The 17,935-nt window shown below is 43.3% G+C and overlaps 1 protein-coding gene across 1 annotated transcript; it reads left to right on the top strand.

Annotated features, from left to right (window-relative positions):
• The first annotated feature begins 5,041 nt into the window (after positions 1-5,041).
• LOC307229627 (SERTA domain-containing protein 2-like) lies at positions 5,042-17,868 on the top strand. Its single transcript, XM_079999652.1, has 2 exons — positions 5,042-5,192; positions 13,911-17,868. Exon 2 carries the CDS (start codon positions 13,915-13,917, stop codon positions 15,049-15,051), a length of 1,137 nt encoding a protein of 378 aa, XP_079855778.1. The 5' UTR covers positions 5,042-5,192; positions 13,911-13,914; the 3' UTR covers positions 15,052-17,868.
• The last annotated feature ends 67 nt before the right edge of the window (positions 17,869-17,935 follow it).

Below are 17,935 nucleotides of genomic sequence, written 5' to 3'. Positions count from 1 at the left end.
GGCTGACTAAATACTTTTTGCCCCACTGTAAGCACAATAAGAAGCTGCAGCAAGTTTCTGCCATGGACAGCTACAAATGATGGGAACCAACATTTTAAGAAGTGTGTGTTGGTTTTATAAATACTAATCCTATCCCCTATCCCCTTGAACCTATTAGCTGCTGTCCAAAATGTGAAGGATGCTGATTCACGCACTGCCCTGCTGTTGAAATGTTGTCTGTCCTAAAAAAAAACCCGTAACTCAACGAATCAAATACAATGGGCGTAAAGTCAAAAATGCCTAAAGTACACCCGATGTCTTGTCACTCTGCCCCAAAATATTCACGATGCGTCAGTCGATCACTAAAGGAGGGATAACCCAGATATTGTGCCTTTGGTTTCACACTCCTTTTTTTCCCCCCACGGAATGAATTAAGTACTTTCCAAAAGACACATGTCTTTTGGAAAGTAGCATTACTGGGTATTGATGAACAGGTATGTGCTTGTCTTTCCTTGCCTTCTCTGGAACTCACTTGAGTGCAAGCTCTGCTGTAAAATTTGCAAGCTTGCAAAAAGCCAAGTACACCTACAATGTCCAGATGCAGCATTTGTGACTGGGCTAACTTCAGTGGGGGTTGTCACATAACAATAAAAAAATGAGCATGCCAGATGTTTTAGCCCAGGTGCCATTTTATTTGCTGTCTGAGAACCAGATACACGAATGGAACTGTGTTGCTGTTGGTACGGAGCAGATTACACTGCTGTGATTTTTATGGCAGAATGTAACCGATATGATTGAATGCGGGGCACACGTGGGCGCTGACAGCAAAGCAGCTTATCTGTCGTCTCGTATTGGAGGAGATGGGTTGAAAATTGAGATATCTGCATCCAAGCTCTGTCAAACATGTGCTTTTGTGTCTCCGCTAGCACTGATTCCCCGCCGCCCCAAGGCTGACGGGCTGCTTTGGCATCACCCAATCATAACTTTCCCCCAAAACCACTTCGTGGTGATAGGGAAATTCTCTTGAGTACCCTACGCCAAAGCTGCTTTCTTACCTCCTAAACAATCAGGAAGGCATGTTAAATGGCAGCCGGACTAATACCTTTCGAGGTGGACTTTTGAGATTAAACGGATGCACTGCTGACGTTTTGGCCTGGGCACCATCTTATATTTGCTGTCCCCGTGTCCCTGGAAAAGAAAGGAGAGAAGTGGTGTAAACAAGCCAGTGAAGCGGAAATACCAGAACACTTCCTAGTTGACACTTGTTCATTGGTTCTGTCGGTGAAACGTTGACTTTGGTTTCCGTTTGACATGGATGCTGTTATTGGTTGCGTTTTAAAGACAGAAGAAAGAAGCAGATAGGCTGTCCCATTTGAACACATATGCACAATGCAATTGCTTGTTTTCCTCTAGTGAGGAAGGGGTAGCAATAGCGGTAGTAAAAGGTTCGGGACATTTGGGAAGCCCGATTGACCAGGGTATCCCAGCATGCACTTGGCGACACTACCACTGGGGGCAAACACAGCCCAGCTTGTTCTCCCAATGCAAAGGACCGCCAACTTTCCAAGAAAATAAGTCCTATCTATATAACTGCTGATTTGCTTGGTGCTTTTGTTTGACAAAAGCACCAATTTAAAACACAATGGACACTGCATTCTTCTGGATCTATGCAGCGAAGAGTAAAAAACAAGCACACACAAAATCACATTTCTTGTGATAGAGGACACATTTTGTTCCTTGATGGCAATATTGACTCAAACTGCGTTTGCATAGCGTTCCCTGGAGTATTTAATGAGCACATAAAGTAATAAGCCAGAAGCACGTCAAGGGAAGAAAACTACAACTACAAAACCAAAAGTCAACTTTGGTTGAATTCATTTGATTTGCTGATTCTGTCAATTTACTGCATGAAATGATCCAGCTCCAGTATTAATTCCCTAGAGGGATCAGAATTTACATTGACAAAATTAGAAAGCGTTTTGGGTGTTTTGTAGAACTAAGAACTGACCACTAAACCACCACTAAAAATACCTTGGGAATACATTTCCATCAAAAGTATAATAAGCTGCTATTGGGGGGAAAGAAATCCCAGGTGATGGCTTTTGTGGTGAAAATATTAACTTCATTGCTACAGGTATTGGAATTGCCCTTACCCAGCACCAATAAAATCATCAACATGAGACAGTGTGTGACCCCATGTTATTTTTTGTTATTTCTGAAAGTCTCAAGTCGACAAGCGCCGCATTCTGGCATCTTTTTTTACACTTGCTCCCATGTGTGCGCAAGTAACGTAAAGTACCATGTTGTGAAATATTGGCTTAAAGCAGTTCTGGCGGAACGCAGTGCTCAGAGAAATCAATCATTGGATGGATTATTATAACATTTGGCCGTCTGCTACCGGGCAGCGGCAACATAAGTTGAGGTGAACTACAGTTTACATCTGCAATTTTGCAACATAAATTTATACCATGGGCATGATATTACAGGGAAAGGTTTACAGTTCAGAATTGTGGTTGCTTGATACCGCGGTATAACTTAAAACAGTATACTGTTACATCCCTAATTACGATCGTTCCTGGATCATGCAGTGCGGACAATAAAAAAAAAAGGGACAGTTCCTCCAAAGGTTATTAAAACTTTCTGCGGTGAGAAAACACCTGTGACTGATTATAGATTATAGTTTTCAAGTAACGAGTTACAGCTTTCCGAGTTTCCATTCAATGCAACATCTGCTCGGGTTGACTGTCTTGCATAGCAAACATTATGCAGTCAACAGGGCGCAAGTCATTGGTTGCGAATGAGCTCGGACTTATATAATGTTGGATGGTGGTGTGGAAATTACGACAGATTTTCACAAATTTCTGCTCCAAATGTAGATCGATATTAATCAAACTCGAACTACAAGCCGTCTGAAATGTCCCGTTTCTAACAAGACCTCAACCATGTCTGTGTGTTTTGTGGTTGTCATGTCTGAGATACTTTTAGCCTAGATGAGCCTCGATCATTTTCTAGATGTATTCTACATTTTTTAATCCATATTTGTAGCCGATATTCTACTATTTTATGTTCATTTGTTTTTCATTTGCAATAGATTATCTGGTTGGGGGGAGGGGTATTGGCATACATCTAGCAGATGCTTAAGGGATTACGTTATTATTATTATTAGTGTAAAGTGCACCGTGCAACTGCGGTTCCGACATGATGTTCCCATTCTGATACATGACACTAAAGAAATTTGTGAATGGTTTCATGAACACCAGGATGCAGTCAACCGCCCACCATGTCCTCTGATCTGGAGTGAAGACAGGGGGAACCGGAGCCTTTCTTCTAAAAGAACATTGCAATATCCGACTACACAACAAATACTGGGGTGGCCCTACACACCTTATTAGGTCCTTGATATTATTTATATTTTCTTATATATGTGCGTGTGTGTGTGTGTGTGTGTGTGTGTGTGTGTGTGTGTGTGTGTGTGTGTGTGTGTGTGTGTGTGTGTGTGTGTGTGTGTGTGTGTGTTTGCACTGGTACATGATATAGAGAGTTCAATTAACTTGTCTAAGCACACAGGAGGCTGAATATCCTCTACATGAAAACATTAAGGGAAAAAAGGAGAAGTTCAGTCCAACTAGTTCAACCAGTTCAGCCGATTCTGCACACCCATTCTGAAATGCTCAATGTTAGGATACTTCTAATAGAACCGGATCAGGCCCAGCATGCCAAGTTCAAGAGATTATCTGTCACATACATACACATACGGTCGTAAATATATGCTGTGAATTGTCATGACACCCGGTGATTACGCACAAGCTCTATAAGTTATATTGACGGACAGTGCTAGTAAAAAGCCTTTTAGACTCATGCATGCAACTGCACGCATTGAAAGTTGTACCTTGCTTAATACTGATCCTGGCTTAAATGCTGTTATCTATTTAACCCTGCCCGCTGTGTACAGTAGATATTACCACTAGAGAGGAAAGTCTGTGTGGAATTTCTGCTGTTGGAACCAATGCTTTGCTCTGTCTGCCTATTAGATGCTGAATAACTCAAATGCTTTACATGGTTGTGGTTGCTGAACCTTTCAGCTGGAGTAGTTAAAGTGGAAATTCATAACATTGTCTGTGTCCGGTGGATTACACTTCAAGCCCCAGAATAGTCATCCATATTGACATTTTATGGGCCGCAATTAACTCCAACGGTTTGTCAAATTCATCGCGTCTGCCCTGTTCATTTCCTCCGCGTGCCCGATCAGTGCATTCTTGCTGGGAAAGGCGGACCCCGTCACCAACATTGCAAACGACAGCATATAGAGGAAGCATATGCATACAACCAATTCATTACATGGCTGTTACTTAAAAGTGCCAGCTAGAAAGTAAAAGCATCAAACATGTTTTTTTGTTAACAATACAATCAAATGGATTACTACTTTAATGCAAGAACACTTAAACCAAGAAACGGGTTGTCGGTGTTTGGTAAGTAGAGCACCTTTTTAATTTCACAACAAACAAGCTTGTGTGAGTTTTCTCATTAAATGAGAACTAATGATACAATTTATGAAAGACAACTACAGCTGCTTTGAGTATCAAAAAAAAAAAAATGTAAAAACAATATTTCATGTTATGTGTAAATAGTAATATAATGTACTTATTGACTGTGGTTTATATTTGATCCAACTGCCTGCTATGGCTAAATGTTTATATATACATATTTAAAAAACAAACACACACAGATTCGAGACTTGGTCTTTGACGGGGGGGGGGTTGATTAGCGTAATATCGCGATATGTTAAACATCGTTTATTCCTCCGCGTGTAAACATGTCATGGGAGCAAATCTCACGTAATTATCGATATCGTGGTAGCCGTCACGAAATATCGCGATATTTGACTGGATCAATATCGCCTATGAGGTGGCATGGGGCTTTCCTTCTCTGAGCGAGGCGGCAGCCCCGGCCCGTCCCTCCCTGCCCCGCCGCTCTGAACCTTTCTACTCGGCTTTTACGTCACACCTGGTGGTGGTGGTGGTGGTGGTGGTGGTGGTGACACATCTCCTCCCCGGGCCTCTTGACTCGCTCGCCATTGTTGTGTGGAGAGGAACGAGACCGACCGACCGAGACCAAACCGAGATCTCCGGGAGACTTCCATGTTCGCCTTCCCGCCCGGAGCGTCTCCAACGTCTTCATGCGGGATTGGGAGCCCCTTGCCCGGCGTACGTGCGGTGAGTTTGCGGAGCTGCTTGTTACGGTAGCTGTTACACACACACACACACACACACACACACACACACACACACACACACACACACACACACACACACACACACACAAACTCGATTTATCGTGTGTGAGTGTGTGCCGTCTTCATAAGTTTTCCCAAAAGGCGTACGGTGTGTTATTTCATAGGTTTATCGTAAAAGCAAATGTCTCCACCTTTTATGGATAGTTTCAGCCGTAGGAGTGTCGCAGGGTACAGTCTCGTATATAGTTTTTTATTTTTATTTTTAAATCAGAATCCGTTTATCCGGTCAAGTGAATTTTTCATAGACAATAATTTGCCTTGGTTAAGACAACTGGTATAAATAGCTTAACAGTCTAAAATATATATGTATTTTAAATAAAATAAAATAAATGAAAGTACAAGACAATGACAGGGGCGTTGCTAGTATGGGTTGTGGGTATAAATGTAAACATAGCTGGAATATTCTGTGCAGGATCAATACGTATGTATACAATAATGGATAACAATGGAGGAGTCGGTCTAAATGTCTATATCTAACGTCTGAAGTTATTACAATGTAATCACAAGACTACTGTTACAATTACAATGTGTGATCCAATAACCACATAACAACTATCACCTAATGGGGTGAATGTGGTGTATGTACTTTGGTGGCAGGTGGTGCGGGAGCGCACTATATGGCGCCCCCCCCCACGAAGCCTTCTGTTGCCGGAGGTTAGTAGGGTGGGTGGGTTAGTAGGGTGGGTGGGTTAGTAGGGTGGGTGGGTGGGGAGCTGGTGGTGGCGGTGGTGGGCAGCTGTTGTGACAGGTTCAGAAAGGGGAGTGGGGGGGGGTCACCGGAAGAAGGAGAAGGAATGGAGTGCTCTAAAAAAGAGTGATGTGTATGTATGTGAAAACGAATCTCTTGAACTTGAACTTGAACTTCTGGAGTTTCTTTTTCTCCACGCGGCGGCCTCGAGAGGGAGAATGTGATTCACGCCATTAAAGTTGAAGTGGGCGGAGCGTCATGCGACCTGCTTTGCTTCGGCTACGGGGTGCCAGTTTCGCCGTTTTCACGTTTCATCCGCTGCATGAAATATACATAAGAAGAAAGGAGAAGAAAATAAGTTTCTTCTTTCTTCTTCTACTTTTACATACACAAGGAATTTGTTCTGGTGAGGTTTGGTGCACTGCAGTACAGACCATAACCATAAAAAAAAAAACGAGAATAAAAATAATAATAAAATATTATAGGATAAAAATAAAAAAATACAATTCAAATTGAGATATCACATAAAATAAAATATAACAAATAGCCAAAACTACAAAAAAGACAAAACATAAAAAAGTCAGATATTTAAGATAGATAAATGCAATACTATGCACAGGATAAATTATTGTTGTAGTATATATAGGTTAACAATTATAAATTATAATATGAATTGTTACTATATGCTAACTATAGCTTATTACAGTATGTACAGTGTTATTATACCAGTGTTATTGCACAAGTTGTGTATGTGTGAGTGAGTGAAAGGGTTATGGTTATGGTCATGCTATGATATGATGATATTCTGTTTTTATGGGTTAGTTAGGTTACCATTCAATTCAATCATTTGTTTTTCTAAGTGAGAATGGACACCAGCATTGTTTTACTGTTTTTTTAAGTGCTCTGCATATGGAATACAAATTTCTCTCAAAATCTTTTATTAATTTATTTTTCTCACAAAACCCTGCAAAATCATCAGTCATCTTCAGACACTAAGTTTTGTAGCCTAAAGTAAAAATATTTTGTAAAACTTAAATCATAGTGTCTAGTGTAACTAAAATAGGGGAGTTGTTCATATAAAACTAGTAAACTTGAGTTTAAATAAAACCCTTTTTTTTTCGTAAAAAGTAAGGGAAATAATTTGTCCAGGCAAAAATACAAATGTTAGTTGTCAGTTTATAACTCCCCTTCATACGTATATTAAGATAAATGAAAGGCCTGAGAGTCTCTTTTTTTCAGTGTAGTTTAGAGACATGCATAAACGTGTACTGTGGCAAATAAGAGTGTACCTAATTATCAACTTAACTTTAAATATACATTTGAGTAGAGTATATTCACTTCAACTCAGAAATCGAACCATGAGTAGTATACCCACTTTCCCTACAGTATTACTTGCTGACTATAGTACAGCCCTATCATATAGGGCTGTACTATAGTCAGTGTTTGGGTGTGTGTATAGTGTATAGTCAGTGTTCGGGTCGTTACTCAAAAAAAGTAATGTATTACACATCACTCATCACTTTAAAAAGTATTGCTTTACTTTACTTATTATTCCCTGAAGAAAGTAATTGGTTAAACTACTCATTTCATTACTTTTGCATTACTCCGCAACGTCGCCTGTGATGCGTCGTCATGTAATTGCCACATAGTTAGCCTTGTGCCTTCCTGTTTCCCAGCATGCATTGTGTTCAGACTTTGAGAGTTATGTTACTAACTTTTATCGTTAAGTATATGTTTTCAATTCCATATTCAAGTCTTACGCATGATAGTTCAGTGTTGTTCAATTGTTAGTAATCGCTTTTGTTCATGTCGTAAGGGTTTTAGGGAATGAAGTACCGAAACCGTGATGGACATTGCTGTTCGGTTTGATGCGTTAATTTTCATGCTGCTCACGTCACCTGTCTGTTCAGCCAATAGGGAGACTGATGAAGGAAACTTTGTCTTACTTCCCTGACAGCTGCAATGCATACATACATACCTTCATACATACATACATACATACCTACGTACGTACATACCTACGTACATACATACCTACCTACGTACGTACATACATACCTACGTACATACATACCTACCTACGTACGTACATACATACCTACGTACATACATACCTACGTACATACCTACGTACATACATACCTACCTACGTACGTACATACATACCTACGTACATACATACCTACGTACATACCTACGTACATACATACCTACATACATACATACATACCTATGTACATTCATACCTACGTACATACATACATACATACCTACGTACATACATACCTACCTACGTACGTACATACATACCTACGTACATACATACCTACGTACATACCTACGTACATACATACCTACATACATACATACAAACCTATGTACATTCATACCTACGTACATACATACATACATACATACCTACGTACATACATACCTACGTACATACATACATACCTACGTACATTCATACCTACGTACATACATACATACATACCTACGTACATACATACCTACGTACATACATACCTACGTACATACATACGTACATACATACATAGAGAGATGCCTTCCTTCGTTAGTTGCATATGGAACTTATGCAGACTAACGCAAGTGATGAGGAACAACATAGTTGTTTGATTAGTAACTGTGTGATTACTGAATTTAGGAGCAGTAACACATTACATTACACGTTACAGACAGATGTAATGTGATTACAGTCACCCCAACACTGAATATTATATATATTTATGCAATAGCATTTTGTATGGTGGAACATGGAATTAAGTAGGATGGATGGTTGAATGGACGGATCAATGAAATTAGTGCATCAAAAATTGGGCCGTGGGCCCTGGGCTTCAAATGGCATTTGCACTGGAAAGTTTACTCTGACCTGGCAACGCTGTCGTTGGTCTTCTACAAAATGACACATGTGTGTTTCTTGGTATGGTATGATGTTTTGTCTCCCAGCAAAAATGTCCCAAAATGTTCAAGACAGGCTGCAGAATAGCGCGTTTGTTTGTTTGTTAGTGTTATTTACACAATGTTGTTTTTGAAACACATTTTAAAACGGTCATAGGTTTTTTTGGACAGAGGACTGTTGCAGAGACCCTGCCATCAACTTGCTGAACAAATGTTTGCTTTTCGCCTATAGACCGATGAGTCATGTGAAGGAAACATGCAGGCTGTAGTGACTCGCAGCCTCATATTAAAATGGGCGTTGGAATCCTAGGGAGAGTGATGTGTGACTCTGCCTGATTGTTTAATTATAATTTTTATTTATAATTGTATAATAATAATATAATAATTAGTAATTTACATTGTTTAGTTACTGTTAGGTGGTGTACCATGAATGTAAAATGGCTCATTTTGCATTATAAAATGATATTCATGGATTTCAAGTACCTGTTAAGCACTATTGTCACATTGTATATCATTTATTTTAGTATATCTATATATCTGTCATTAATCTCATTGGCATCTACTATTATAAGTATCTGTTTGTTTGTCCATTTGTCTAATGTCTTTCTTTTGCTGCACCTTGTAACTCTGGTTTTAAAAGGCACTTTATAAATAAAATGAACTTACTAACTAACTTACTTTTTCCAACCATGCTGGACTCAATTAAAAGTATTGCAGTTCTGGAAATGATGTATCAAGCCTGTTAATGCAGAGTAAAAGCCTGATACATCAAAGAATAGCCAGAATAGATCATATTTGGTACATAAGTAGTTTATGGAAATGTACTGATCACGTGTTTGTTTATTTTTTGTAAACAAAAACATAATTTTAGAATTTTTTATTTCGGCAAAATTAAAAAGAAATTTGGTTCAGTAAATTTGAACAGCAACCTTTAAGTAATCTTCCACGGCCGTAGCTCCGCCCCCAACGGAACGTGTGAAGACGCCTGGCTTTGTGACTCAGATACGTGCGCCCCCTTGCTGTCGTTCCCGGAACGACCGTGCTACTACAGAGGGATCCCCCTGCAACTGGGTTTTTCCATTTTCCCATTTTTCCTCTGCCCAAAAACGAATTGAAAAAGGACGTCTGCTTTTAACCTGGAAGAAGACAAGTTGATAAACGACCAACGTCTTGATTGTCATTCCGGGCGGAGAGGGAGAGCAGACGGGCTGCAACAGCTAGGCACCTGTCCAGAAGTTAGGTACATACCCACAAGGCTGTAACGAGAATTTTAACGGGGCATCAGTTCTTAAAGTAGAAAACTATTTGAATCTTTCTTAAAATATCCCATATTTAATACAAATAAATAATAATAATAATAATAATAATAATAATAAATAAATAGCTATTAGATGTATTCGCGTTAAGTACGGTATTTGCTGTTTCGATTTGGGTAGCAGAAGACCGCCTTTCCCGTGCAAGATCGTGAAAGGCGGGCCGTCGGGGAATTTGATTGAGCAACGTTGCCAGTTGTGATAAATGAAATGACGGATCAGCCAACAACAACAACCAACAAACTTTTCTCAAAGGACTCCTGGGGATGGAAGCCCCTCCAAGTTTGCGCCAGAAACCAGAGAATTGAACGCGGTTGGCTTAAATTTTTGATTGCAGTGATATCACACCTAAGAGAAACTCCTTCTCCAGAGTCAAGATGGAGCTCACAGATGAGCACTTTAACAAGTGTGTTTCTGCAGTGGCCAGTCTACACAGTGTTGGCAATTGGATACCTTTACAGAAACTTTGTCTCAGAACATTGGTGTCCGGATAGGATGTTTTAGCTTTTCTTCCCACCGGCTACTGGAAAAGTTGAATTTATCAGTGCTGGCTGAGTTTGTGTTAGCAATTAGACAAGGAGTTATCTGGGATCCCAGCGGTCCTTTTCTAAAAGGGTTTTTTTTAGTCCCTGGCAACCAATGTCAGCCATGTCACATTTCAATGACCATGTTATTGTTGTGGTTTTCCTGGTCAGGTTGTTTCTCAGTAGGGACTCATTCCATGTAAATGCATGCAAACAGATCCCCTGCCCCCCAGCAAGATGATTGGTCAAAACATAATAGAACGAAAGAAAGTGAAGCGCCCCATATATACACATTGTAGACCAGTTTACTTGAGACTATGGTCAAGTAAACTGTCCATCGGGATGGAACATTCATGAAAAGGGACAAAAATATCCACCACCGAAGTCAGTCAATAGATTGGAAGGTGGCAAAGGGAAAGGGATTTGAGCCTCTTGGTGCGAAGGCCAGGGTCAACCCCCCCAGGAAACCCAAAACGTTGCAATTGTAAGCGATGCAGTGTAATTTGTCCAACGTGAACCACCTTTTAACAAATGCTTAAAGAGGGAGAGGGGGATCTCCTCTTCCTACACCTCCCCCCAGCTCTTGACTTTGTCCTAAGGGAGCAGGAGCCACCTCTCTCTCTCTCTCTCTCTCTCTCTCTCTCTCTCCAGAAGTCAATGTCCTGCCCGTGTTTTCTCCCCTGCCCACACCCCCCAACCAGTTGATTTCACTCATCAGTCGAACCTCTGGCTTGTGCTTATTAGCGAATCCAGATGGTTGACTCAAAATAGCCAGAGGAGAACTTTTACTTTCCTGAAACTGGGAAGCTCCACCTCTCTCTCTCTGTCTCTCTCTCTCTCTCTCTCTCTCCCTCCTGCTGTCTGTTCCTCCCTCCCTGTGCGCGCCCCCACTCATCACTCCCACCCTGACTCAGGGTGTTGGAGCAGATGGAACCCTGTGAGCCTCAACAGCCCCCCCCCCCCCCCCAGTGTGATAAGGATGAGCGAGTAAGTGCACAGTGTGGGAGAGAGTGAGAGACGGTGAGAGAGAGCGAGAGAGAGAGAGGGCAGGTGGATGAATAATGCTGTGAGTGTGTTAGGGGGTGCAGGATGTATTTGATTGTTTGACACCCCCTCCACCCCACACACACACACACACACACACACACACACACACACACACACACACACACACACACCTGCTTGTTAAGTCCCTATGATACCAGGGTCTCTCTCTCTATTGTGATTCAATCTTGCAATTTACTATCATTTTTGTAACAACATCTTTGCCATCGTCCAGTGATGGGGGGATTGTCGGTTTGATGGACAGCTCCTCCTGGTGGCGTGCTGAAGTGTCCTTGAGCGAGACACTTCACCCCCCCACAACCACTCCCCCAACGAACGGCCCCAAACTGTGAAACAATGTATCCTGCGATTCAATGTGTAGACCGTGGCGATATGGACATCGTACCGGCAGTGTTTACGTCCACTTGTTGGTTCTGTTGGTTCATCGCTCCTATCAACAGAATGCATCGCAGTGTTTGCCGAACGAGAGGTGGCGGGGGAAGGAGTACCGTTGCACCGCGAAGTAGTAAGTTACGAATCCCCACGACACTCGGAGGATGTCACCTCGCCAAAGCAGGGGGGTTGGGCTAGCTGATTCCCGCACGCCTAGACGCTCTACATCTCATCCGTGTGTGTGTGTGTGTGTGTGTGTGTGTGTGTGTGTGTGTGTGTGTGTGTGTGTGTGTGCGTGTGTGCGTTGCGGAGAACGCTCCTCTTTGATGTGCTGCAGCGTGGTAAAGAGTTGTCTTAAAAGCAGCCAATGGACGGACGGACAAGCAGCTGCCCAGTGTGTTGCGCAACTGGCCACGAGCCGGGCTGGAGGAGTGGAGGGCTGGTGGGGTGGTTGGGGTAGGGATACACACTGTGTTTTTAAACTGCTCCTTCTAAGAATAACGTCCTCTGGCACCTCTCCCTCCCCCCTCCACACCTCGCCCTCTCTCTCCCTCCCCTTCCCTCTCTCCCACTCCGCCTGTCGGTCCCTTCATCTCCCCCTCTCCCTCTCTATAGGTCTCTCTCCCACTCTACCTGTTTGTGCCTTCATCTCACCTCTCTGTCTCTCTATCTCTCTCTATGCCTCCTCTCTCTCTTTCTCCCTAACTCTTCCTCCACCCCCCTCTCGCTCTCTTTCTCCCCAAACTCTCTCTACCCCCCCTCTCCCCCACCCCTCTCTCTCCCTTCCCCCTTCCCTCTCTAACACTCCACCTGTCTGTCCCTTCATCTTTCCTTTCTCTCTTCTTTCTCCCCCAACTCGTACTCCACCCCTCTCTCTCCCTCCCTCTCTCCCACCCCACCTGTCTACCGCTCTTTTAGTTTTCATTCTAATCTCCTGAGGTTACCGAGGTTACTTGGTTACTTACTTATACATTTATTTTCTTTGATTCATTCTGGATTAATCGGGAAAACGCTGCGATGCAAAAAATGTGCTTACATATGTTCATTTACACACCAACACACACACACACACACACACACATACACACACACACACACACACACACACACACACACACACACTATCCACCACAGGCGGTCAGCTGACTCCTTACACGGGAGCCAGTCAGCTGACAGGTCACCCACCCACTCTTGTTGTCGGATCTCACACACACACTCACACACACACACACACACACAGGAGCAGCACAATCCCTCCTTTGCGAGGAAGCATCTCGGCTTCCAGTAAACCCAGCCACTCTGATCAGTTGTTGTGCAAATCACCGGGTTCTAAAAACAAAAAATGTGTGTATGAAGATTAGTGGCCATTATTCGTAGAAACACTTGGACGGAGTTGAATTAGTTTCTCCCAAACTTCAAGTGCTACATTAGTCGTCACTTTTCGAGTGAGAGTTGTTTTGTGAGCACAGAGCTGCTGTTCTGGCCGGAAATTACGAATTTGATGAATTGTTACACACTTGCAATTTTGAGCTTGTAACACAAGGGATAATATCGAGGAGTTTGTGTTCCTGAAATACATTGTTTGGTCAAACTTCCTCCATTTTCAAATTCCTGTAAACAGCTGATTTGTCACTTGCTGTTTGCTGGTAGTACTCGCTGCCCCTCGCTACTTTAGTTTTATAGGAGGAAATGGAAATCCAGAAGGTCATGTAGTTGCTGTACCTTCTGTAGTCTCATCTCCCTCTCTGCCTCCACAGATTCATGTCGGCTAACGGTGTGAAGCGCAAACTGGACGAGGAAGAGGATGGCCTGGAGTGTGTCGGAGCATTGGGGCCCGAGCCTGGGCCGGGGGGACCCCCCAGGGGCCCCTACTTGCTGCAGCGTCAGACGGTGCTCAACGTGTCCCTGGTGAAGCTGTACGGGCCCCGTGGGGCCGAGATGGGCCTGCGGCGTCGCGTGCTCATCAACAACCTGGTGCGGCACGTGTACGAGCAGCTGCAGCGGGAGGGCAGGGTGCACACCCTCTTCTTCGCCGTGCCGACGCCCCCTGCCCCCGCCCCTGCCGCCGCCGCCGCCCACCCAGACGGCAGCTACGTAGGCCCGCCGCCCCCTCTTTCTCCTCCTCCTCTTCCTCTTTCTCCTCCCTCATTGCTTCCCTTCGGGCCCCTCGCCGCCCCATCCCCCCTGGACACCTGCCTGACTCCTGCCTCCCTCCTGGAGGAGGACTCGCCGCTTTTCTTCGCCCTGGGGCCCTCCCCCACCTCTTCCCCTCATCTGCTTCCGCTCCCCCATCCCTCAAGGACGCTGCCCCCCGCGCAGCCCAAGGACAGCTTCTCCTCTGCCCTGGAGGAGATTGAAGAGCTGTGCGCCCCCACCCCCGCCCCTCTTCCTCCCCCGCCCCATGCCCCCCCCTCCCAGACAGACAGGACACCGCCATTAGACGTAGCGGTGGCGGGGGAGGAGGAGGAGCAGGAGGAGGAAGAGGAGGAAGAGATCAAAATGGACGAGCCTCCTTCTCCTCCTCCTCCCCGTCCCGCTCCCGCTCCCGCTTCGCCGCTCCGAGCGGCTGCCCCGCCGCCCCCCTGTTGCCAGGGGGGCTTCCTCACAGACTTCGCCCTGGACGACACACTTTTCACGGACATCGACCCTTCCATGTACGACTTCTGCCCCTGCTCCCTGCCCGCTGGAGGGCCAGGGACGGCAGCGGCCGGAGGGGTGGGGGCGGCGGTGGGTGGCAAGGTGGCCCCCGTCACGCTGACTGACGACCTGGTGGTCCGAGCCATATCGGGCTATGGGGCAGCGGTCGCCGGCAGCGGCAGTGGCAGCCCCCAGGGCCAGCCTTTCCGAATGGACCTGGCGGAGCTGGACCACATCATGGAGGTGCTGGTGGGCTCCTGACGGAGGGGGCGGGGCCAAAGAGCCACCAGACTGCATCACAGTAGGGAATCACTTTTATAAATTATAATTTACCTTCAGTGTGGACTGGAATGGAATAAGGTGATTTTTTTTAAATGACAGTGTTTTTTTTCTTCCTGTGACTGTCCCCAGAATTGTAACAAAAACATGCAACGCCCGACCAGAGACTTTTATACTGTCTGTGCTTGCAGATAAGAGGACATTTTAAGTGTTTTCTTTTTATTTTTCAAACACAACAGCTTAGTGCCTTTTTCCGTGTTTCACAGACTTAACCGAATGTCTATGTTTTGCTAACATTCTTTAAGCAGCATACACAATAAAACAAAGAGCTATATTCTAAACTTCTAGATTCCATCCATTGTAGGGAGAGCATTAGCCAGAATGTATCATTAATTAGAAATATATTTTTTAATTAATTTACAAACTCAAGCGGCTCCAAAGTTAAAGTTAAAATGTCGTAATTTTTCTTCCTGTCTATTGAGATTAGTTTTGTTTTATCCTTCAAAAAGGACTATGATTATGTTTTTGTCTTTTTTTTTTTCATTTAATTTCCCTTTTTGAAAGGTTTTGAGAGCTTTCTGGGGGGTTTATTAAATGTGGAAAGTCAGGGAGTGGCATAAGGTGGGCACACTCTGGCAGCTCTCATCCAGTAGTTTTTAAATTCTAGGGATGCTCAGTAGCACTTTAGCGTCTGACGCCATTGTAATGGCCCTACCTTTCCCGGATATTGATAAACTTTCTACATTTTTGTCTTTACCTGTGGGGGGCTCTTGACCGGTGCCAAGGGCCAAAAGGCTCCAACAACTCCAACAAAAAATGTTGTGTTGCGTTAAAGGATCGGTCCGCTGTTTTTGAACCCAGTTCTTACCAGAATGTCAGTTCCCATTATTTATGAATGCAGTCCAGTGGTGCAAACGTTGAATCCTTGGGAGTCAACATTTTAATAAGGCCTGGGTTGGGAGAATGGTGAACTTGTCCTTTAATGTGATTGATGGCATGTTTGGTCCAGTTTGGAGGTGATGACCAAGTATGAAACGCAATGGCAGAACAATTTTTTTATGATAGCAGGAACGTTCAGCCACTGCAAACTCCCAAAACGGTCCATTTCCAGCCACATTATTTATAACTTCTCAGTTCTGGCATACACACATATATGTATTTATTTCTCCCCCATTACTCTATTTTTTTGGTACAGAAAGTAGGATGTGTATTCTGTTAGAGGCGAACTTTACCAAAAATGAGTGTCGGAAGGGCCTTAATTATACCTTTTTCTTGGATCTTGGAGAACTCAGGATGCAAATGATCTTGAATCAACATTTTTTATGTCTTTCTTGCGGTCTTATGAGTTTGGTGCGGTTTTTCTCCTCTGTGAAATGTATGAGTGACTGGTGTGTATGTGTGGGGGATGAGGATAAAATGGGACCTCGGAATGACCATTGACCTGAACTAACCTGCAGGCTGTCGTTCTGAAGCCATACTGTTTAACTTTCCATTGTCAGTAGCCAATAACATTTTGTATAAAAACAGGATCCATAATCCACATGCCAGGTTTAATTTTGTTTTTAGTCAATAATACATTAACTGGATAAAAAAACAACTAAAAAATACTACACTTGGCCCACCAGCTGAAATTCCTAGTCAAGAGTGGAGAAAAGTCAGCCATTACGAATCAAAGTTAAATTGTTTTAGCTTTTTTTGTTTCCATTGCAGATCTATTGAGTCACTGTAGCCATTTTGGGGTTTGGGGAATATTTGGATTTGTTCCTGATCTTGTCCGTGTAGAGGTCGGTCTGGTGCGCGCCTTCCCTTGTGAACTGACCTTCACGGCCGACCTCGGAATTTGTGCCTGTGTGTCTTATGCAATAGAGAATTCAATTGGAATGTTGAAGATTAAAAAAAGAAAAAAAGATAAAACTTTCATGGGATTATGCTTTCATAAAAAAATTTAAATGAATATTTTCAATAATAAAGAGAAAAGAATGTTTGACATAGTGTTTATTGTCTTACTCCTGCACTCAGAGGGGTGAAAGGTGAGACCAAAATTCCAGACCAACAAAATGTGCTGGGATCACCCACCACAAAACAAAGTCTATCATCAACATATCACTATGTCCATTTTAGAAAAATACCAAATTAGATGAGGTGTAGCTTGCGTAGCCAGTTCTGTCAGACAACTTGACGGCGCAAGACGCTTCCAGGTCCTTATTTGGCTGGCCTATTTAAGCAGCCCTATGCTTGCTGCACTCCCTCCACCTCCTCTTCTATCCAATGGGGGGGATTCAAGTTTATCACTCCTATACTTCTAGCTCATTAAGAATGTCTATGTTTGCTATACACCTTGTCGGGAGTGATGAGCAGTAGAGCCCAGACGCCCAAACTCAAACGATGCTAAATAAATAAAGATAATTCAAAAGTTGTCTGTCAGATATGTGACTGTTAATATAAAAGGGCTTGTACTTGTATTATCAACAGTAAACACGATTTTAGAACTCCACAACCCCCTAAAGCCCCTACATAAATTTGGTCACACAAAAGTAGAATTTAGTTTATTTCACAAAGATGAAATTTGTGAAAATAGATTTGTGTGATGAAATAATGGCTAGGCAACAAAGGAAGAGAGACTGACCACAACTCATTGTTTTTTTTCCTTTTTTCTCTTAAATTATTTTAATTTCTTGTGTACACTAAAAGTAAAATTTACACATTTAAAGTCTCAAAAGAACCCGGACATGCACGATAACCTGTTGACAGGCTCTTCAAGTGATTCAGTATTTTTCCATAGGAATCCCCACCCCCCGTGTCCATTTTCACAGTCCATAGTTCAACTGTATAGTCTAAAGCCACAGTGAACTATGATTACATCCAT

This window comes from Zeus faber (assembly GCF_960531495.2).
Source record: "Zeus faber genome assembly, chromosome: 4".
NCBI classification, from domain to species: Eukaryota; Metazoa; Chordata; class Actinopteri; order Zeiformes; family Zeidae; genus Zeus; species Zeus faber.
The sequence above is the reverse complement of the archived record's forward strand: the minus strand, read 5'-3'. Positions and strand labels throughout refer to the sequence as shown.